Here is a 22,823-nt window from a genome sequence, read left to right on the forward strand (position 1 = left end):
TACAAGTGGACTCGCAGCAGCACCGAGCACCGAGCCGTGCCAATGTTGAGGGCTGTTTAGTCATCGCGCGTCACAAAGATCCCGTGAACATATTTGTCATACGCAAGAACAGAATTATTCGTGTTATCAGGGGGTGTGGATAAGGGCAATTTATTAGCGCCAAATGGGAACATAAGAGGGCAAATTACTTGATTGGGAAGTCGCTTAGCAACTTTTATTCATCACACGTCACAAAGACAAAGATCCCCCAGACTGCTGTGGAAAGTGTTGTTAGCGAGCACCTATGAAGGCCGGCACGGTATACGAGGGGGTGGGTGGCCAGCACCACGCCCCACCGCCTTTGTCTCTCCAGTGGCAATGTTTACACACCCCACCGGGTACTCATTTTAGGCTGAGTCGACCTAGGGGAGGCCCAGCACCGGTAGTTCAGATAATCGTCACCGGTGTTCGGCGGCCGTCGGCGGGAAATCGATCCCCGCTCCCCGGGTCCGTAGCGCTAACCGCTCCACCACGGCTCCCCACACGTGCGTGCGTGACAGTCCAGCCAGGACGCGGGCTTCGTGCTCTTCTCGCTGTGGAATGTCGTCTGGGCCTCGGTGTTCCTGGGCGGCTGGAAGCGGCGTGGCGCGGAACTGGCGTACCGCTGGGGCACGCTCGACGCCACCGTCGACCTACTGGAGGAGCCGAGACCCCAGTACCAGGTGGAGCGGAAGGGGTATTGGGGGGGGGGGCGGTGCTGATTGGGCAGCGCACGGGAGGGCAGCACTCTGGCAGCACGGGGGGCAGCACTGGGGAGACTCGCATGGGGAGGGCAGCACTCTGGCAGCACGGGGGGCAGCGCTGGAGAGACTCGCATGGGGAGGGCAGCACTCTGGCAGCACGGGGGGCAGCACTGGAGAGACTCGCATGGGGAGGGCAGCACTCTGGCAGCATGGGGGGCAGCACTGGAGAGACTCGCATTGGGAGGGCAGCACTCTGGCAGCATGGGGGGCAGCACTGGAGAGACTCGCATTGGGCGGGCAGCACTCTGACAGCTTGGGGGGCAGCACTGGGGAGACTCGCATGGGGAGGGCAGCACTCTGGCAGCATGGGGGGCAGCGCTGGAGAGACTCGCATGGGGAGGGCAGCACTCTGGCAGCACGGGGGGCAGCGCTGGGGAGACTCGCATGGGAGACTTGACCATTGCCGCCCCTCCATCCATCATCCACCGATGACATCTCTCGCCGCGCGTGCAAGTCACACACGCACGTGCCCCCCCGAGTCTCCCGCTCTCTCTCTCCCCCCACCCACCCTCCTCTCTCTCGCTCTCCCCCCCCCTCTCCCTGCCGCGCAGGGCGAGAAGCGCGTGAGCAACGTGACGGGCCGTGAGCAGCTCTACTACCCGAGCTGGAAGCGCGAGCTCTTCCGCTGCTTGGTGAGCGTGCCCGTGTGCGTCGCCGGCCTCGCCCTCGTCTTCGTCACCATGCTCGCCTGCTTCCAGCTGCAGGTACCTGGGCGAAGGGAGGGAGTGGGCGGGGGGCGGGAGGGGGGGCAGGGAGGGTAGGAGGGAGGAGGAGTGAAAATCGCACGAAGTTTAATTTTCAAGAGCAGAATAAACGATACTTGAACCACGCGTCGTTTTGTTGATAACTCAAGCCTATCGCCTGCAAAACGAGAGCCGATTTCATCGCTCCATCTCCACTTGGAACGACTCTCTCCGTTGTTGGGAGTCTCGATCAGCGGCCATCGCCCCGGCCACGATGTTGTCCTGCCCAAGCCCATTTCACCAGAATCAGGATCTGTATTTATATTGGAGGAGGATCCCATGAGCTATAAAGATGTCTTACACAGATGTTCAGTAGGGGCGGGTCACAATGTTACAACAACACAACAATACACAAAGTATAGGAAAGGTAAACAAATCACTCGTAAAATATATACAAATACTTTTTTTTTATCTTCCCAGGTAAAGCCCACTGTGGTATTAACTTATTTTACAGAAGCGACCTGGCCACAAATGAGAGCTCAACAAAGTGGCTTATCATGTGGAAATCTATAGCGGCAAAATAGTCTCGATAATTGAAGGATGGCGCCACACGTCTGGCTTCTGTTCGTGCTGTGAATCCGAGTTATTATTTTCGTCTACTGAAGTCCTGAACCCCCTTCTGGGATCACGCCCGCTACTGCTGTCACCATCCTAGGATCTCACCCAGGCCCAGAAGAACACTGCTGCTGCTGCCACCATCCCAGCATCTCACCCAGACCCAGAAGAGCGCTGCGAGCAAACTGAGTGGAACAACGTGGACGTCCACAATAATCGCATCATCCCAGACCGAAACGTCACACCTGCTCCTGGCTTTGACATTCTGCCTCGAAGACGCCGGTGGTGGTGGTGGTGGATCCATCATCCCCATCAGAACATCACCACCAGGCCTATGATGCTCACCTCTCCCTCCTGAGTAGAAAATTAAAGACACAAGCCACAGCAGTGCGTTTTTGCCCATGGACCACGTGGTAAACCACTGTAGTCTACTCTCCTTCAACGGAGGGGGAACAGCAAAACTACACAAACTTTCTCCTTGAAGCCCTCTTGTGGCTATAGCATTGGCATTGATCTGCTGAACATATTTGTCATACGCAAGAACAGAATTATTCTTGCTATCAGGGGGTATGAGTGAGGGCAATTTATCAGCGCCAAATGGAAACACAAGAGGGCAAATTACTTGATTGGGAAGTCGCTTAGCAACGTCGCCCCCTACCGGCAGACCAAGGCCTGCTTTGCATCCTGTGCTGATGGTGCCACACAGGGCCAGCTCTCGGCTAGGCGTCTCTGGATGTAGTGCACGACAGACGCGGTGTAAATACGATGTGGTGGTGGTGATGATGTCGTTGACTGCTGTGTCTCTGTGTATGTCTTTGCCTTTGTTTGTTGTGCTGGAATATTGGGTGATGGTAGAGTAGTGGTTAGCGGGCTGCTCTTCGAACCCGGCACCCCGAGTTCGATTCTCGCTCGCGACCAATAACACAGGTGAATGTCTTATTCGCTTCTGGGCCTTGCCTAGGTTGACTCGGCCTCAAATGAGTACTTGGTGCGATGTGTAAACATCGCCACTGGGCAGCCAAAGGCAAGCCGGGCGTGGTGTTGGCCACTCACCCCCTTATGCGCCATGCCAGCCTTCATAGCTGCTCGCTAACAGCACTTGGCCCAATATTCTGTTAAGGCTATATGGGTAATCTTTGTCTTTGCTGTGTGCTGGAGTGGACGTGCAAGTGGTTAGCGTGCCGTACTACGAACCCGACAACCCGAGTTCCATTCTCGCTCGCGACCAAATAACAGATGTGAATTTGGTTAACTGGTTCCAGGCCTTGCCAAGATAGACTTATAGTAAACATCAGCACTGGGGAGACAAAGGCGGCCGAGCGTGGTGTTGCCCACCCATCCCTAACTGCGCCGTGCCAGCCACCATAGGTACTCGCTTAGCAGCACTTGCCCCGACGGGTCCGTTTTAACGGCTACGCTGGGGATCTTTCCGCCTGCGTTGCAGGACTACCTGCTGAGTATGGAGGGCGTGTCGGACTGCGTGCACTACCTGCCCAAGGTGCTCCTCGCCATCATCGTCACCCTCCTCAACGACGTTTACAACAGCATCGCCTACTGGCTCAACGACAGGGGTGCGTTCTACAGCTCCAGCAACGTCAATCGGTGGCGAGATGTTAACTACCTCGCTTGGTATGCAGAGGTTCGGTCCTGACGCTGATGTCTGCTGCTGTATATTTGGAGTTTGCGGTGTCGCTCTCCCCGTGGTCGCGCAGACTTTTTCCCAGGTTCACCGGTTTTTCCCTCCACATTTAGAATAAACATCACGCGTTTAGAGTATCTGGCTGCTAGAAATTTTCACTTGATAAGCCACTTGGCTGAGCGATCATTTGTGGTGCTATATAGCTCAGTGGGCCTTATCTGAGAAAATAAACAATAGTTGAGTTTAATCAACAATCCATAGTCTATTCACTGCTTGATGAAGGCCTCCCCATGCTGTCATCTTCGTTCAACCGTCGTGAGCTACAACCTCAAATCAATTAGCAGCCTCTTTCCAGTTGTACAGGGCCGGTGCTTGATCAAGAGTTGGAGTGGATGGCCCGTGGCGTAACGTGCAACTCTTTCGCCCGTGCCTGTAATTAATCTGCCGGGCTGGGCTATCTATTCTCCTGCGATGTTCCGGCAGAGGAACGACTAATGATCCATGCCGGGAGTGAGTTAATGGAGCCATTAACTCTGCTCAAATAATTATCGGACGCACGCGCCCACGCACACGCACGCGCGTCCCACATTCTCTGAACGTGATGCGACGTGTCGCCCACACGCATGCGTTGTTCTGAATGCCAAGTCGTTTTTATTTAAGCCGTCGTCTTTCTGTTAATGCCGGTCTTACTCTCGGCACCATGCCCCGCGACAAGACGTCGGGCTCCTGCGCACGGTCTTGCTTCTTCTTTGTTTGCAGCGAGAGATATCCACAATATTCGGCTTCTGCGTGTCCGCCACTTTAGCCGCAACTCTTCCGTTAGTCCCGACCATCGGATCATTGTCATTCTTCGTAGCCGTGACGTGCCCTGTGCAGAGCCCACTTGACTTTTTTTAGCAGTCCAATTGATGTCCCCTGACGCATTCCTATGCCAATCCTCCTGCCTCTCAGTATTATTCCAACGGTGTGTTTCTCTCAGCGATTCTTTTGCGCACCTCGATTAAACACCGTGATGTGTCTGCTTGCACTTTCTCGACGGTCCACGTGACGTCCCTGTCTTGCGTTTGGACCGTGCGCGCCACTTTCCGTGCAATTGCAGGCATCCACCTCTCCACGCTTCTTTGTGCCCCCATATCAGTTTTCGCTCCGCTTTTTTTTTTCCCGTCACAGTTTTCACTTTTTTGACCAATGTCTCGTAGTTGCTCACGTGCACCGGTATGTTGCTCTTCATTAAATTGTGTTGCTTTGCACGGTCTTCTTTGAAATGAACAAATCGCTCCAATCTACTGGCTCGCTCGCTCGCTCCGTCACGTTTTAATTTTTCTTGCGCAGAAAACTACCGGCTGCAGACGACGTACGAAGCCCATCTCATCATCAAGCTGGTCATGGTGAGAATAAAAAGGAGTGGTCGTGAATATTTTACCGTGAAATGGATCTTAACTCGCGGCTCTTTAACCCGTGGCACGGAACGGGGAGTCGAGTCAAGGAAAAATCGGGAGCAAAAAAAGTGTGAAGAGGTGAAGATAGGCAGGCAGAGGTGAGGGGAGATGAGAGGAGAGGTGAGGTGAGGATTGTGCAGGCAGAGGCGACAGGAGGGCCTCAAAGCTGTCGTACGGAGCGGCGTCCGGGAGTGGGGGGGTGGCCACACGCAGAAGACACGTGATTTACAGGAAGGCTTGAGCTGATTTAGATATCAGCGATGAATGTTTACGGATGAATGCTGGACCATTCACAAGCTGTTGTTTTCCAGTTTCAGTTCATAAATTCCTACCTGAGCCTGTTCTACATCGCCTTCTACCTCAAGGACATGAAGAGGCTGAAAGAGGTGCGTTTCCACCTTTCGCAGCACTCTCTCTAAATTGATGACACTTACGGGGCCTAGTACAAAATACATCAGCTGTCGGTGCTTAAACATTTGTAAACAAAAAATACATTTGATTGTTAATCACAACCCAATTTGTGCTCGTCAGGCCCATGTTAATGAATATTAATGGCTATTAATGAATGCTTCCCAACAAATACGAATGTCATTCACAACTTTGACGGTGCCGTTTTGGAACCTGCGCTCGGCAATCGTGATGAAAAATATTTTATTCAAATCAATTTTTATTTTCACTTTCCATGCAATTGCAGGCATCCGCCTCTCCACGCTTCTTTGTGCCCCCTGTTCAGTTTTCGCTCCGCTTTTTTTTCCCCCATCACAGTCTTCGCTTTTTTGATCAATGTCTCGTAGTTGCTCACGTGCACCGGTATGTTGCTCTTCATTAAATTGTGTTGCTTTGCACGGTCTTCTTTGAAATGAATAAAATCGCTCCAATCCACTCACTCGCCCGGGCAGATGCTGGCGGCGCTGCTGATCACGCGCCAGCTGATGCAGAACCTGCGCGAGGCGCTACAGCCGTACGTCATGGAGAAGCTGCGCCGCATGGACCTGGCGCGGAGACCCCGGGACGCGACGCACGCGCCGGACCCGTGCGAGGGCATCTCCCTGCATGACTACTCGGACGCCTCCTCCTCCTCCTTATCATCACCCCCGCCCTCGTCCTCCTCGTCTCCCCCTGCCGACTCATCCTCGTCATCGGCCGCATCGCCCGGTGTTGGTGAAACCGGCGGCGACGATGACCGCAACCGTGGCGGCGGCGGCGGCGGCTTCCGGCAACTGACCGTGGGCTCCGTGTATGGCCACGAGGACGAGTGGGGATTCTCCGAGGTCGGCGGCGCCGAAGAAGCGACGGTGGAGGAGGACGAGGCGGAGGGCGAGGTTGGAGGAGACGTGGTGCAGGAGTCGGACGTGCCGGTCGGCTGTGGCGCGGAGGTGCCGGGGGCCAGGGAGACGCAGGGAGAACGGGGGCTGTCGGAGAGTGGGGGGGCGGCGGACTCGGTGAGGTTGCGGGCAGCCAAGGCGGGGGCAGCTGATGGTGCTGCTGCTGCTGCTCAGACCTGGGGGCAGCAGGAGGCTGGGGGAAGAGGTGGGGAGGAGCAGACGCACGAGGGGGAAGAGGATCATCCTCCCATCGCCCAGGCCGAAATAGAGAGCTGCATGGACCAATACAAGGCGAGTGGGCGTGGCGGTGCGATGCTGTGATGCTTCATTATGGCACCGTGACGGTGTTCACGGAATGCATGGCCCAAATACAAACGGCTCGTCTTGTAGATATTGCTGACTGTCCGTCATCCGCGTGCGGATTTTCTGGGTTGCGCGTTTACCGTGCTTGTGAAGAGAGGGAAATGAATAGCAGAGGGGGGAAGGGGCATTGCTGCACGTTCGTCTGCACGTGTTACGTGCTCGCTGTTTCTCTTGCGTGCACTCGGTGACCGATTTCTGTGCAAAAACATTTATACACTCCCAGAAGGCCGTGCAGCCGAGGGGGTGTGTATATAAAAAAAAAAATGCCGTTATGTTGTGTGTGGCGGGGGACAGCTATGTGAAGAAGGCGATGGTGGTATTGTCCGCTAATATTTATCTCGAGACTGGAATTGTCTACAGCGACAGCGCTGATTATTCCGCGTTGATCACGGCGCGGCATTAAAGGCTGCCGCGTGCCGTTTGGCGACTCTCCCCTTCCCCCCGGCGCGTGCCCCCCTAGGACACGATCGAGGACTACCTGGAGATGTACGTGCAGTTCGGCTACGTGGTTCTCTTCTCCTCGGCGTTCCCGCTCGCCGCGCTGTGCGCCCTCGCCAACAACCTCATGGAGATCCACACGGACGCCTTCAAGCTGTGCACGGGCCTGCAGAGGCCCTTTGGGCAGCGCGTGCGCAACATCGGCCTCTGGCAGGTCCAGCCCCCACGCGCCCCCACAGGAGCCGACCGGCGACACGTTACTTGAGCGGCGGGTGTGGAAGTTAGGGTGGGGGCCACACTTGAGTGTCCGCTTTTTTGGTTTTGGTTTAGGCATGGGAGAGCTCAAATAGAGGCCAGGGTAGTCCACATTGGCATTAACTGTACGTATTTCTTTTTGGGTTCGTTCGGTAAAGTCAAGAAATTCAATTAAATCAAAACGTCGTATTCTATTTTTATTTAATTTAATTTCTTTCTACTTGACTTTACCGAAAGGACCAAAGAGTACTTCCTGAAGTCGCGAAAGCTTTGAATCTAGTTTCTACGTATTTATGTTCGACTTTTTTGCCGCCGTACGTAGGCAACCGTGGCTAATCGCAGGTGTGGGGGAAAGGACAGCAAATTAACACACAGCAGTTCCAAAGACGCGGGTTTGTCATTTTAGATCATGACTTCAAACTGCATAGCTCCCGGTGTGCTTCCTGTCATCGGAACGAAAGAGCGTTCCAGACGGCCAGCCAAACTGATATGTCACAGCGGTCGCCCACAACGTCGCTGAGCCACCGCTTTCTCGCCGCGCAGGACGCCATGGAGTTGATGGTGTCGGTGGCCATCATGGTGAACTGCGCCCTCATCGGCCAGAGCGGGCAGCTCAAGAGCCTCTTCCCGTCGTTCAGCTCCGAGGGGATCGTCCTCGCCATCGTCCTGCTCGAGGTTTTGCAGCAGCTCCCCCTGGTGTCTGTGTCTCTCTCTCGGTCTCTGTCTTTCTCTCGGTCTTTCTCTCTCGAGCCCACGTGGAGTTTGTCCTCACAGGACAGCCGAATTCCCTTGGCCGGCAACCACACTTTAGCAAAGACAAAGATCCCCTCGTGCAGCCTTGACAGACTTCTTTGAGGCGACTGCTGTTAGCGAGCACCTATGAAGACCGACACGGCACACGCCCGGCCGCCTTTGTCTCCCCGGTGGCGACGTTTACACAGACACACACCTCTGTCACTGCAAGAGGCCCTGGCAGTGACACAAGCGATTGAGTGCGCTGTTATTAGAGGCTAATTGTTGTTGGCCACCCACCCCCTCGTTTGTCGTGCCAGCCCTCGTAGGTGCTTGACAACGGCACTTGCCCAACCAGTCTGTTAGAGGCTATATGGGAGATCTTTGTCATTGTCTTGTGCTTCCGTGTGATAGGGGCTGGCTAACAGTACTTGCCCCCAACAAGCTTTACAAGGGCGTTGTGTCCCCTCGTAGTGTGTGCACACAGAATCAAAATACTTATTCATACTGGAGGAATCCAGTGAGCTATAAAGCTCTTTTTCATAGATGTCCAGGATGGTCACGTGGTCATAACGTTGCAACACCAACCAATACAGAAAACGATGGGAGTTCAAAGTATAGAATTGGTAATCAAATCGCTTTAAAAATATATATATACAAATACAACTCAAAAATGTTTTTATGTTACCAGGTAAAACCCATTGAGCTATTAGCGTGTGTGTGCCTGCGCGTGCGTAGCACTGCGGGCTTTTGCTGAAGTACGCCATCCTCAAGTTGATCCCGGACGTGCCCTCCTGGGTCGCTGAGGAGATGGCCAAGCTGGAGTTCCAGAGGAGAGAGACGTTCAAGGTACCACCACGACCACCACCACCACCGACAACAACAACGACAACCGCCATTCGCCACTGAGTGGCGGTGACATTACCACGGCGCTTGTGACAGGCTGTGTGCACGTTAAGGCAACGTGCCGGTAGGAGGTCACGGGACAGACCCAGGTGCCATGGGTCGACTGACTGAGATGACTGGCAGAAGCCACCTGTGCCCCCTACTGTGCCAACCTGCTGTGCTTTAGCCGCCCGGCGTTGTTGTGAGTGTCGCTACTCTGCCCTCCGTTGTTGCTGGAGGGCGACTGCCTCCAACTGCCCAGCAGCAGTAGTGTCCTTCACGAGCCTCCTCCACAGAGGCTGATTTTGACACCGCTGATACCAGTCATCAGCAAGTCCACTCAGCTCCACATCCTTTTGTACCACATCACTCCACCACGACCACTGCCACCACCGCCATCACCGCACTCCCCCTTGTCACATGCCTGCATAAGGCCCGCTACAGGAAACAGGTACAGCTCCACTCCCAGATATGTCTCTAAGACACTTTTACATAGTTCAAATCATTGCTTTTGCTCATTCGTCTGTGTGTTTGGATTTTGGCCACTGTTGTAGTTTTATGCTACAATTGCTGGCATTAACCCCTCCACCGTCATCAAACAAGATTGTAATCTCTACTCGGGTATTTATTTATTCGAATACATTGCCACGTATGTTCGCCATGGTGGTGATGTTAACTACCTCGCCAGGTATACAGGGGTCGTGGGTTCGATCCCGACCCTGACACCTGTATATTTGGAGTTTACGTATTCTCCCTGTGGACGCGTGGATTTTTCTCCAGGCCCTCTGGTTTTTCCTTCCATATTTAGCATCAACATGCGTTTAGAGTATTTGACTGCTATACATTTCCACACGATAAGCCACTTCCTTGAGCTATCATTTGTGATAGCCAGGTCACTTCTGGAAAAGAGCTACATAGTTTAGTATTGATCATATTCTGACTAATAAAGTTATATCATCGGTGGCTTAAGACTTTTAATGACTGAATTCAACATCAACTTACGACTACGTTTTGCTCAGAATATTTTTGGGCTTTGCTTTGAGCTTCATCCGGCAGTGAACTCGGAAGACGAGTGAGATGCATCGACTGCCTCCGTGCTTTCGTTGTGTTTGGCTATGAAAAGTTTTAAGTTAAGTGCCGTTTCTCTGCAGTCGATATGGTGACATGACCTCGTGTTGAAATACAGAACCCGGCAAAGGGGCGTCATCGCTCGCTCAATAGCACAGCATAGCAATCGAAACGATGGCGCGTTCACCAGCGGTGTGATGGCACGTTCACCAGCGGGGTATGATGATTCGTTCGTCAGTGGTACGATTGCGCGTTCACCAGCGATGCTATCATGCGTTCACCAGTGATACTATCATGCGTTCACCAGCGATACTATCATGCGTTCACCAGCGATGCTATCATGCGTTCATCAGCGATACTATCATGCGTTCACCAGTGATACTATCATGCGTTCACCAGCGATACTATCATGCGTTCACCAGTGATACGATTTCACGTTCACCAGCTGTACGATCGTGCGTTCTTCAGCGGTACGAGCGAGCTGCCCAGCTGCGGCGGCAGCAGAAGGAGGAGGAGGAGAGGCGCGAGCAGCTGCGGGAGGAGAGGGCCGCTCACCTCCGCGCCAAGGACGCCGCCCGCGAGAGCAGCAAGGCGGACGAGCGAGCCGGGCACGGCTCGGCGCAGGGTGCGGGCAGCACGCCAGGATCGTCCGGGTCCACGCACGGCGGCGACAAGCAGCAGCAGCACCAGCAGCAGCACCAGCAGCAGCACCAGCAGCAGCACCAGCAGCAGCACATGAGCGGCGGTAGCAGCGACAAGCCCCGACGGCCGTGCTCGCTGCCCAAGAGCATGAAGCTCAAGCAGATTATCCCCATGCAGGGCCGCATGCTCTCTCCCTCGTCCACGACAACAACGACAACGACCGCGTCAACGACGGCGGCGGTGGTGCCATCTGTTTCAAAGGCGGCGCAGTCCGTGGCGGCCGCAGGCGAGGAGAGGACGGTGTCCGGTGCCACCAAGACGCCCGCCGCCACGCAGTCGCCCAACGGCGAGAGCAAGCTGCCGGGCTTCCTGAGCCGGCGCTTCCTGCGCTCGCCCTCGGCGGAGAGCCGTGCGGCTACGGCGGGCGCCGCCGCAGCCGCCGCAGCCGCCGCCGGGTCGGGCGGGGGCCCCGAGCGAGCGCAGTCGCCCACGAAGCTCGGGAAGCTGTTCGGCTTCGTCCGCGCCGACGGCGGCGGCAGCAACGGGAATGGCGCCGGCGCTGCCGAGAAAGAGGAGGGCTCGGGGGATCAGGTTTTGACGTCTCCGCCCGTGTCGGCGTCGTCGTCGTTGTGCTCGGCCGCTCCGGTCGTCGCACGGCCCGAGGGGGCTGGCGGCCCGTCCCAGATTTTGGTGCGGGATAGCAAACACGAGGAGGCGTACTCGGAGAAGGGAGACTGAGACGAGCGTCGCCGGGCCGTCGCCGAAATCCGGCAGCGCGAACCGCTTCTTTCTGAATTCGGTTCCTGAAGAGGGTCGCGGCACACGAAGCGAAACGTCGGACAGCGCGTGCGGTACGGCCCGATGCAACACATCGGAGCGATATACGGCCCGACCGCGGAAAACCGACATTGTGGTGGTCTTCGCAACGTGACCGTCTCTCTCTCTTTCTGTGCTCTAGCATCGGTGGCTCGACTCTGTGGTTGAGAGCGAGTTTTATTTATTACGTTCTTTGCGGCCGTGTCATTTGAGGTTTATATCCATGTGCTTTGCAATGGTGTGGTTGACTGAATGAGAAGAGCATATGCAAGTGTGGGTGTTGACCTCGCAGGGAGTGTGGGGGAGGAAGGTGGGGGCGCTGTTATTGAAATGCGAATGATCTCAGAGTAGCGGGTGGAGAAGATTGTGCGTGCTATTTTGCCAACTGGAGATTTTGATGAGGTGAAACTCCGCGAGTTTGCTGCTGCGAAACAAAGAGACACTAAATTGACGCCGTTTCGATTCGCCATGGGAACGGTAGCTTTCCACGGCAGCCGCAGCGTTCCATATTCTCGGCGACCATTAACGTGTTCGCGGCTCCCAGCATGCACCATGGCGTTGTGACAAAGTGAGGGGCCAGGAGTGGAGGGGAGGGAACTTCGGCGTGCCTGTGGATGCCACCAGATGGCGCTTCAGCGGTGCGCACGATAGTGACGTGACTGTTACTTAAAATGATTTTGTTTCGTCTCTAACGACAGCCCAGAGGTCGCAAACGGGTTTTGATTCCTTACCCGTACCCGTACCCGGCCGCACCAGGGTCGCAAACGGGTACCCGTACCCGGCCGTACCCGTACCCTACCCGTACCCAGCTGGGTACGGGTAGGGTACGGGTATCGGGTACCTGATTGCGACCTCTGGGATGAAGCCATGTTGCAGGCGCGGGTGGGTTGATTCTAGGAACTTGAATTGTGAGAAGAGACAAGACGTTGGGAAATGAGTGACAAACAGTTACTCACCAGTGACTCAGGGTCTACCCGTACCTGTACCCGGCCGCACCAGGGTCGCAAATGGGTACCCGTACCCGGCCGGGTACGGGTAGCCGGGTATCGGGTAGGGTACGGGTATCGGGTACCCGGTTGCGACCTCTGCGACAGCCCCTAGGGTGTGTCCCAAAGTGAGGAGAGATCTTTATTGTTTAGTTGCATTTTTTTAAGAAATAAAAAAGGATAATTACTCACTCTGAGCCTTGGGAACGTTAACAAACGACGTAATGTCTGGATTGCAAGACGCTCCACAAAGTACGACGCACACACTCACCTACCGCGCACGTAAGACGCACGCCCCAACGTTGGCTTGAATATAAAGGGGGGGGGCGAAATATTTGTCTGGTGATGTGGAGAATATGGTTTGGGTTTTTGCTATGATTTTTGTTATTTTTCCCTTTTTTTCAACCTAGACAGGGGGATTTGCCAAACCATGCTGCTGGGTTACCAGAAATAATTCTGGTGGTGCAATAGTTCAGGGGGTGGTGGTGGAGTTGGGGCCAAATGAGGTGGAGCGGCACGGTTGAAGACAAAGTGACCTTGTGGAAAGGGGACAAACGCTGGACGTGGCTATGTACATATGTATGTTGAACTTCTTTACCACCATACGTGGCTAACTTTGGGGCTCTCTGCAGGTGCAGCCCATTCGTCGCTGGGAGGAGAGGGCCTTCCCACGCTTCTCGAATCCCTGAGCGATATGTTGACCACGTTTCGTCACCACATTGGTCGGTGCGGGTTGTACGTGCCGTACGTACGTTGAACTTCTTTCGCATCGTACGTAACCAACCGCGCCTATCGGAGGGTCGGTGAAGTTCAGGGCGGGGGAGTGCAGACCAAGTAATGGATTTTGTCTGCACTTCCCTCAACTGCCCACATCACCCACTCCTCCTGTCGGTTGTGCACGGTGGCAGTCACCCATCCAAGCACTATCCAGGCTCAACTCATGCTTAGCTCCCCGAGATCTTACGAGATTGGGCGCAATCCGGGTGATTTGGTCATTTGAAACGGAGTCCGCTGTTTAATGATTTTTCCGGCAATTTGTAGTGCTGGCTCGGTGGTGGTTGTTGTCAGACACTCTCATCCAGCCAAGTGTAGAGCCTGGGTTCGATTCCAGGCAGCCACCTGCGATTAAACCGAGTCCTCGCACGTCGTGAATTGACGATCTCAATGGCTGCAGAAAAAAAGGATCCCATCCATTACGAGTCGGGTTTTCACTTCATTCAGTCTTGACCAGGTCTACAAAACAAATCTAGTTTGTTTGTTGACACGAGGTGAGACCGGCTTCACCGGAGCCGTCCTGAGCCGTGCCAGCAGGTCGCTGACCGTTCGCACGCGATGAACACTTGGAGACGCGTCTAGACGATGCGGCGGATGCAGTCTTCTCGCACTCTTCATGACGAGCAATCACACACGACGAATGGGTCGAGAGGCGTTTGTAGGTTACACGACGATGCAGCGTCCCCGCAGTGACGTCAAACGCAATGATTGCATCATTGGCACTGCCCCCACATGGCCCCGCTTGGCCCCGCTTGGCCCCGAGCCAAATTCAGATGCCTTTGTGATGCCAGTTTTCAAAAATGGATGTCTCCTGGTTTGGTTCTGGATGGGCAAAACAAATCTCCTGGACAAATGCGAAAAAACGAGCTTCATAGCTCATCGGATTCCTCCAGTCTAAATAAACATTCTGATTCTGCATAGCCAGTAGGAAAAGAGAAACGAGTTTTCCCGTCTACGGCAAGGTGCGTTTTTTATAGCGACGATGGTAGAGAAATTCCAGCCTGTCTAACCAAACAGCTTTGACCGACGGTGAACTTCTTGTCACCGCAGGGAGCGCAGGGTCCCCCCCGCGGGCGTTAGCTCCACACCGATGATGATGTTGTCCACGCTGATGATGTTGTGCGTAGTGTTGCATTTCGGGCCGAACCTGGACGTTGCCCGATGCGTATTTCACGTGGCTAAGCACAGCGCGGCGTCCTCAACGTTACGCGGCGCGACCTCTAAGCTCAGGGGTTGGCGAGTGTTCCTGCGTCGAGTGAAGATTGAATGTCGCCCCTTTTTCTACAGCTCGTAATGTCTAACTATTTATTTATTTTGGAATTACAACTAATTATTTCGGAGAAAAAGCAGCGCAAGACAAAAAGGTTATGGAAACATGAATACGCACACCGCGGGAGCTGCCGGAAAACCATGAGTCACAAATTCTGCATTGCTCGCAGAGCCAGCCCTAAAGGAGTCACAGCGGAGAGAAGTGAACTGTTGGAATTTCCTGGCCGCGTGACGATGCCGCGCTGGGTCGAGACTCGGCCGCACAAACGGAGTCGTCGGCGTTGCTTCGAGTGTTTGGGGGTAAATGGTTGTTCGATGTTCGAGAGCTCTATGGACTCCGTCCGTATCTATGGGACCCTTTTTGTCAGCGTCAAGATATTGAATGATTAAAAAAAGGCTTTACCCTGGTATAGGCCAATCAGCTTCAAGGACAGACCATATATTATCAAAGCATATTCGTTTAAAACATGTTTTACCACAAAGCCCGTGTGGCTAATGCAGACTTGATGATGCCTTGTATGTTAGGTGTCTTATTTTGGCGTTCGAACATCTTGACACCGCCTGTATTCATGGCCAATAGGGGGTAAAGCCTTTCATTTTAATCGTTCAAATCGCGTTACAGTTGTAGAGAACGACGTTCGCGCTTTGACTTTGGGGAGTGCCAATTTTAGTTTTCTGCCTTCCCCCTTCAATCTTCAGTGACCCCCCCCCACTCCCGCATCACCCCCTGCGTGATCTCCTGGGACGCGTCGTGGTACCGAGCAAGCGGCGTTTACACTGCTCGGCCTGCTCACGCGCACGGCGCGACGGTAGCGGCCACCGTTGCCGGCAGTGGCGCCGGCCCCCTCGGCACCACTGTCGATGTCTCTCTGCGGGGCCCTCCGGGACGAGTGGGCGAGGAGAGCCCTCGATTGCCATCGCGACGTTCGTCACCACGTTTGTCACGGCGGCTGCCAACGTCTCGTTTTTCGTTAACAAAGGGACTAACTGTAAACGTGTCAACATTTGACGTGTTAATTTAAGCAAATTATATTTCAGATTTTTTTTTTACAATTTACGTTTTGCTAACACTGTAGTTTTGTGTTGAAATTATGATTATTTCCAGCTGTATCCAGAGCTTAATTTCTCCACCTCCTGCCGATGTTTCCATAAAACAAGCAAAAAAACATCTCCGTAGCTTGCGATGCTTTAATCGGGTCGTGCCGCGTATTGGTCGGCGTGACGTCCGACGTTTCGTGACAAATGCTGGGGGCTTCCGTGAAACGAAAAAACAAAAAAAAATGATCTCACCTTCAAAGTTACTCACAAAGCTTCCCCCGGCAGGATGCTGGAGCGAAATGTCGGGACACCGTGCCGAACGGCGGAGTACGGCGTGACCCCGAAAACCCATCTTAGATCTGCTAGGCAGCACTACCGCGAAACAAACACCCTAACCCAGCGCTGAATTATAAACGGGCGATTGAAACTTTGTGTGACGTGACGTGTGGGTGTCGGGGGAGGAGTGGTGCTCCAACCAGGACCACTCATGGTAGGGGGTAGAGAGGGAGAGACTCTGGGATAATTTGCAATTGAGCTTTGAAAAATACCTCTGAGTGGTTCTGGGCTACAACAAGAGGGAGGGGGGGAGGGGTGAACGGTCAGTTCCAAACAATCTAGTGTGTGAGAAGGGTTACCATCTTTCATAGCCGTCGGATGAATACCTGACGGTTCCATACGCCCTGTCTTAGATCACCTTATTTAGGATGTTTTAACTGAAAAATGAATTGACGACAACAACAACAAAAAGTGCCAAATCTGGATAACGAGCGGAGACAATCCACAGGCAAATTTCGACAGAGCTCCACTCGGCACTCCTGACTCAGTGCCTTCCACCGAACGGATCTCTTCCTGGGAGAGTGAAGCGAGTTGCGATTGAGCACGTGGGTGCCACGCGCGGGTCGCGGGACCTATTTGTGACTGTACTTCACCACACTTGCCCTCTGCGGCTTGGTGAATGCCGCAGGGAGCATAGACGCCCGGAGCATAGTACGGCACAACGTTGCATCTTGCTGCCCCCACTGCCCTCACTGCCCTTGTGCGGCTGTGGCAGCTGCTCGATACAGTGGCCGCCAATCCAAGCGCCGTCCAGGCTCAACTCGGCTTAGCCTCCGCCGAGATCCGATGGGATTCCAGGTGGCATGGTCGTGTCAGAGCCAGATTCACACACCGCCCCCCTCGGTGTGTGAATCTGGCTCTGACACGAGCCAGTGCCTCCCCAGCCATTGACCTCACCGCACGCCACTGATGCACACAAACTTTCCGTCATTCTTTCCCAGCAGGTTTTGCGCGATTCAAACTCGATGGAGTTCTCCGCCCTAAATGGGTCACATTTGTGAGTTGGTTCAACAGGTGAGAGGCCACATGCGGCCGAGATTCACCGCGCGGTTGCACGCTCTATCAATGCCACTGGTTCAGCGGTCGAATATTTTTTCCCGGTAGGTTTGTTACGGTGTCTCCTCCGTTCCGCCCGAGTGCATTGTTTGTTCGACTGGCCGGGTGGTGGAGTGCCTTGCAGTCCACTGCCACCTTACACCGCTGCGTCACATCTTGGGACATAGTGTCGAGACGTTACGTTTTTATATTCTTAGGTTTTTTTCGGTAAAGTCACGTAGGTAAAAAATTAAAATAAATAAAAGTAAAATAAAATAAAAATCACGACGTTTCGGAGGCAACACAAGCTTCCGTCTTCAGCACGATAGCTGTATCAAGTAAGACAAATTCCAAGAAAACAGTCCTTGTAAATATACTGGTTGAGGGTGGGAGGAGCCAAGGTAGGCCCTGAATATTATTTTTGTGAGGTTCGGTGCGGCTGAAGCACGCTGTTAGGAATGAGCCCTTGTGTAAACTAGGTGCGGCTGATGTAAAGGTGCGTGTAAATGGGACTGAGCCTTTTGTTATGTAGAGGTGGTGCGGCTGAAACCCTGCCAGGAATGAGTCTTTGTTGTGTAGAATGGTTAAACTGGGAGGTTCTAAGAGTTGTTAAGGTGCGGCTGATGTAAAGGTGCGGCTTCTGTGAATGGGACGTTTTACCTTTTAAGGAACAGCACTGCTATTAATATTAACAAGCACCCGACCTGAAATACAGCACAGGTCGAGGCGAGGGTTGGTGGTTCACACAAAGCTTCATGAGGCCTCCTTTGCCAGTACCAAAATATACTAATAGGGGTTTTCCCCTTTTCTCTGGCAACAAAACTGACCCCTTTTGCAAGATAGTCGCACAAAGCTTGTGAAGCTCCCTTGCTGCCAAGGTCTGGCTCGCAGGGAAAGTAGCAGTACAGCAGGTGGATTCATTACCGTATGTACAGGGTCTGAGTGTTGCCCTCTCTCCCAACCACCCCGCCTTAACATCCACGTGTACGTTTTCTCCACGTGCTCGCCCCCCTTTTATCCCACGTGTATCGTGACTCAGTTATGGAGTTGAACAAACATCTCGATATATACAGGGCCACAGAACTTTGGCGATTGCTGGCGGGATTCCGTTCTGGCCGCCTTCCCGAATACCCGCGGTTTCCCGCGTCCAAGGAAAGTTGTGCTCCTGACAAATACGTGACCTTATCTTTGTGTTCGCTCCTACGTACACAATGTACGATCGCCATCCCTGAGAATGTGACGTTTATAAATTGCGGTTTAATTTTAACAGGTGGCTTTCATCTTTCCCCTGCTGCGTCCTTATACAAAGTTGACTTTGGATCTGGCTCCCTATATCGATTCCAGATTAACGTTTTTATTTTATTTATAAATGTATCCGTTTTGTATTTATTCATTGTTGAAAGGGCAGCGGCATTCCCCGCGACGCAGTTTGCCATCCGCGGTGGGTCAACGGTGGCTCTGTCGGTGCCGTCACCGGTGACGCGGAGAAAATCGCCACGTCTCTCGGGGACATCTTCAGGCCCCCCGTTCCATTTCATGCCGAGGAGGGGGGTGGGAGCGCTGCCACCGTGCATTTTGGCCGCGCACCGTAGACTTGCAAATCCTAAGGGCGACGCCGCCTCATTATTTCCATCTCCCCGGAGCGGCGGTTGAAATCTCGAAAGGTTATTTCTGAAATCCCACCGCCACCCCGCCAGCCGCCTCTGGATCAAATGAGCACGCACGCGTCAATCGATCGATCGACGGGGGATGAGGTTCTCGTTCCCGTCTGAATGGTGGGGCAAAGTGTGGGCGCTCCCACCTCGTCCAAAAGACATCTGGCTAGCGTGGGAATACCGGGACAAAATACCCCGTCGAGGGGGGGGTGGGGGGGCTCTGGAGCTCCCTCTCGTGGGGAGGGCCTTCCGCATAACAGTGGCGTGAGCGGGCAGTTGCAGGACTGCGCCTTTACCTCGAGTACATTTGACGTCTCTTTGAAGGACCTTAACGCGACAGACTCGCCGATGTCTCCAGCCGTTTGTTTTTTGCCAAAAAGGCCGCCGCGGTAGTTTTTTGTTTTTAAACTTTGGCGTGGCGAGGGCGAGGCCACGCGCGCCAACTCGCCACCGGCTGCTCGCACGCGCGCGCCACAGGAGCCAGGATGAGCCTGTTACCAGCAGCCTACGGGCATTGCCCTGAACGGGGTGGGGGGTCACCTCATGCCCCCCCCCTCCCCCCCAGGGGTCAACGTTCTTGAGTCCCAGCACCCGCTGAGGCTCTGAGTTTCGGTCCCAGGTTTCATCCACGCGGTGATCGATAACCGGGGCCTCTCACGGCGATGTTCTCGGCTTTGATCGCCAATTTTAGCTACACACCCCCGCCCCCCCCCCCCCTTTTCGGTTGCTATATTAAATATTGACGTGGTTCTAACCCTGCCGTGGTCAGAGACGCGACCTCAAAACAACAGCTACGTTTTACGTAACGGCTGCCTCTTGCATTCCAGCGGCCGCAGTGCGCTGGCTCCAACGGGAATGCCGTGCTCGTGACGAATCTGCCGCTCATCACAGACGGGCTTGCAAGTGGCGTCGTAAAACGGTCGCGCTTGCTGCCAAATATCCACACTGCAGTACAGTGTACTCTGCGGTACGCTGCACTCAGTCGTGAACATCGTATACATGTACCCGTGTGCAATGTTTTAATTCGGCTTCGACTAGCAGACCTGTGCAAGTATGAATGTACGCTGTTATTGCTTTCACATTCTCTTTGGTTTTTTCGGTGAAGTCACGTAGGTAGAAAAATAATAGATCACGACGTTTCGATCGCAGCACAAGCAATCGTCATCAGGTGGTACAACCACAGCAATAAACTGCTGAAACTTGCTGTGGTTGTCCCACCTGATGAGGATTGCTTGTGCTGCGATCGAAACGTCGTGATCTATTATTTTTCTACCTACGTGACTTTACCGAAAGAATCAAAAAGTATGGATTCCTGTAGTCACGAAAGCTTCAAATCAAGATTGCTTTCACATTCTCGCGTGTTTCTTCCAAGGCCCGGTTCAAATTTCCATTAAGCGTGCTCTGGCGAACACCCTGATACAAGCAGTGAGCTTCGTTCCAGTTTAGCACGCAGTAGGCTTTCGCGACCAATATTATCCATAATAGAGGTTTTTTTTGGGGTGAAATGGCGTAAATATATAAGTGTGTCGTTAAACCCGACACGGGCAATCCGTAATGATTGTCACCGACACGAAACTTGCAATTGGTTCCGTGTTCAGCACACCGCTGGGTTGGAGAGTTAACCCGCAACATTTTCAATTCGAGTACGGCGTTTCGCCGGTAAATACAACCAGCATCATCAGGCGACAGCCAGAAATGTGGAGACATCCTCCTCCTGTTTAGGTCTTAAATCGTTCTGCAAGCGCTTCCTTGCAACGAGGCCACACAAGAGCTATATCGATTTGAGTGTCTTGCGATTAACATTTTCTCTGAAGCCAGGTAACACGTGGTAAAGGCACAGTGCCCTCGCGGTATGTGGATGACACTGGCCGCTTGATGGGATCTCAGAAGTTGATTCTGCGATGTCCGCTTCCGTGGGCCGTTCTCCGACACGGCGTTGTGATGCATCGCTCTGGATGGTTTTGTTCGTGTCGTTACATGACGGCCGTTTGCACAATCGCGACATGGGGCTAATCGCGACGCAACCTCTGCAACTTCCCATTTGGCCAAATGTCACCTCGAGTCAGCTGCTCGTGGTTTTGCAGCTTTCCTGAAAATTTGCGATATTCTTCAGGGTATAAGGTCCCTTAAATTGCCCTTAAATTGCCCCTTAAATTTTTAAGAAAAACTTTGCTTTGGAGGCGTAGGGGGTGTCTTATACGATAGGTGTGTGTGCGTGTACGAGAGACCGGATTTGTACGAGTTTTTCTGTAATGTCTTACTTTCCGGAGCATCTTATAATTTCCAGAATTACGTTAATATGTTGGACCCGTCCGGCATGTTTCACAACTGTCGTTAGCCATTCCCAATCTACAGCTGGACGGGGAGGCCACTTTACGCTGGCCCAGGTCTGGCCCCACGTTTGGTGCTGCGTCACCTGCGAGGCAGTGCGGCCGCGACACGTCCGCTGATTTCCATGACTCCATCTCCGCTTTGGTCGTACCCCACGCATCGTTCGCCCTCTTGCTTGCCGAGACGTGACGGGAGCCTGTCAGTTTGCTTGGACAAGCTATGCACTGTGCCTAAGGTTCCCCCCGAATTGATCTGGCAGCGATTCAAGGTACTTACAATGTGCGTCTGTGTAATTTAATGTTTTACCGCTGCAACCGCTGCAACCGCGACTGTGGGTTTTCCCGGTTGTGACGTACAGATTGATGTGTTGTCTGGGGGGGTTGTGTACCGCGTGTTGTGTACGGAGAGTTCCGCTGCGCGACCCCGGGAGATTCCTCAACCCAGCACTTGCAGCGAAGCGTCGGGCGTCGTTCCTAACGGCGCTCAGTGGAAGCCTGAAAACGACGCATCGGAGAGCAATGCATATTTACATTTCGCTGTCTCTGTCTCTCGGGTCACTTTAAAGTGTGAACCTTCCCCTTCTTTGGCCCGCGTCGTCCAGTTTTATTTTTATTTTTGCCGGGGGGGGGGGTGGGTGCGGCCCCGTGTTTGTGATGTTTATCGCGCCTCCCCCTTTAATGCGGCGGCCATGCAATTCTGCCAATGCTGGCCAAATAAGCTTGGAGGCCCATTGGTGTCCGTTCCATCGGGGCATGGGCCCTGAAGCAAGGGAATTGACGCTCCCCCCCCGTGCTCCCCCAGCTCTCCCCCCAGTACCCCCCCCCCCCCCCCCCGCTAGTCCAAAGCCTGGCACCTGGGCCTCTCTGGATCGTGGGCCCCTGGTGCAAGCGCACCACCTGCACACCCGATTAGCTCATGCCACTTCGCCCAAGCGACCGGCGTCAAACCCCGTCCGTGCGAGCTGACACACACACGCGATCGGGGGTGGCCTGTTCGTTTTCATGCTCAGGGACAGCCTTGGGAGATAGCCGCGGTCTTTGTGCAGCGGCGGCGAGTTTGGTGTCGTTCCGATCGGTGGAGGGTCATTGCTCGCTCCCCGAGTGTCGCGATTGTGAATTGTTTTGGTGGTGTCGGTGTGCGGTAGTGGCGGAGCTGTCGAGTGCTCCAGGTGGTGCTGCTGGTGGTGATGGTGGTGGTGATGTTGGCACAGTAGGGGGCACAGGCGGTGCATCAGCCAGTCATCTCGGTCATCTCAGTCAGTCGACCCGTGGCAGCTGGGTCTGCCCCGTGACCTCCTGCCAGCGGGCGTTCGACACTTCACGTGGCCTCAAGGTGCACATGGCCTGGCACAAGCGTCGTGGTGACGTCACCGCCACTTAGTGGCGAATGGCGGTTGTTGTTGTTGTTGATGGTGGTGATGGTGGTGTCCGTGGGTTGGAGGGTGCCCAGGCTCCGGATTGCGAAGAGAGGGGTGGGAGATTGGAGAGGGAGAGAGACCCCCCCCCGCTCCATCCACCCCCCTCCTATTTCATTCCTTGCACCACCCAGGGACCCGGCCAAAGTGGACCGCTGCCACCCGTGTGGCCGCTTTGCAGATTTGCGCAGCGGCTCACCGTGCGAAGTTGTCCCGCCAGGCTTGGCACCGAGGGAGTCGCTTGGTTTTTGATTTGCATTCGCCGATGGAAATTTTACGAATTTTTTTTTCCCTCTCGTTTGT

General features: G+C 54.0%; 1 protein-coding gene across 1 annotated transcript in view; it reads left to right on the top strand.

The window, feature by feature from the left end:
• The window catches only part of ANO8 (anoctamin 8), a 49,062-nt gene extending 33,183 nt beyond the window's left edge, over positions 1-15,879 (top strand). The window contains exons 8-17 of the mRNA XM_078612421.1: positions 540-701; positions 1,334-1,486; positions 3,525-3,651; positions 5,052-5,107; positions 5,470-5,544; positions 6,058-6,774; positions 7,307-7,498; positions 8,083-8,214; positions 9,010-9,120; positions 10,693-15,879. Of these exons, the coding sequence (XP_078468547.1) occupies positions 540-701; positions 1,334-1,486; positions 3,525-3,651; positions 5,052-5,107; positions 5,470-5,544; positions 6,058-6,774; positions 7,307-7,498; positions 8,083-8,214; positions 9,010-9,120; positions 10,693-11,604 (2,637 nt within the window). The 3' untranslated portion in view covers positions 11,605-15,879. The remainder of the gene's footprint in view (positions 1-539; positions 702-1,333; positions 1,487-3,524; positions 3,652-5,051; positions 5,108-5,469; positions 5,545-6,057; positions 6,775-7,306; positions 7,499-8,082; positions 8,215-9,009; positions 9,121-10,692) is intronic.
• Positions 15,880-22,823: the final 6,944 nt, after the last annotated feature.

This window comes from Lampetra planeri, chromosome 39 (assembly GCF_965212315.1).
Source record: "Lampetra planeri chromosome 39, kcLamPlan1.2.h2, whole genome shotgun sequence".
NCBI classification, from domain to species: Eukaryota; Metazoa; Chordata; class Hyperoartia; order Petromyzontiformes; family Petromyzontidae; genus Lampetra; species Lampetra planeri.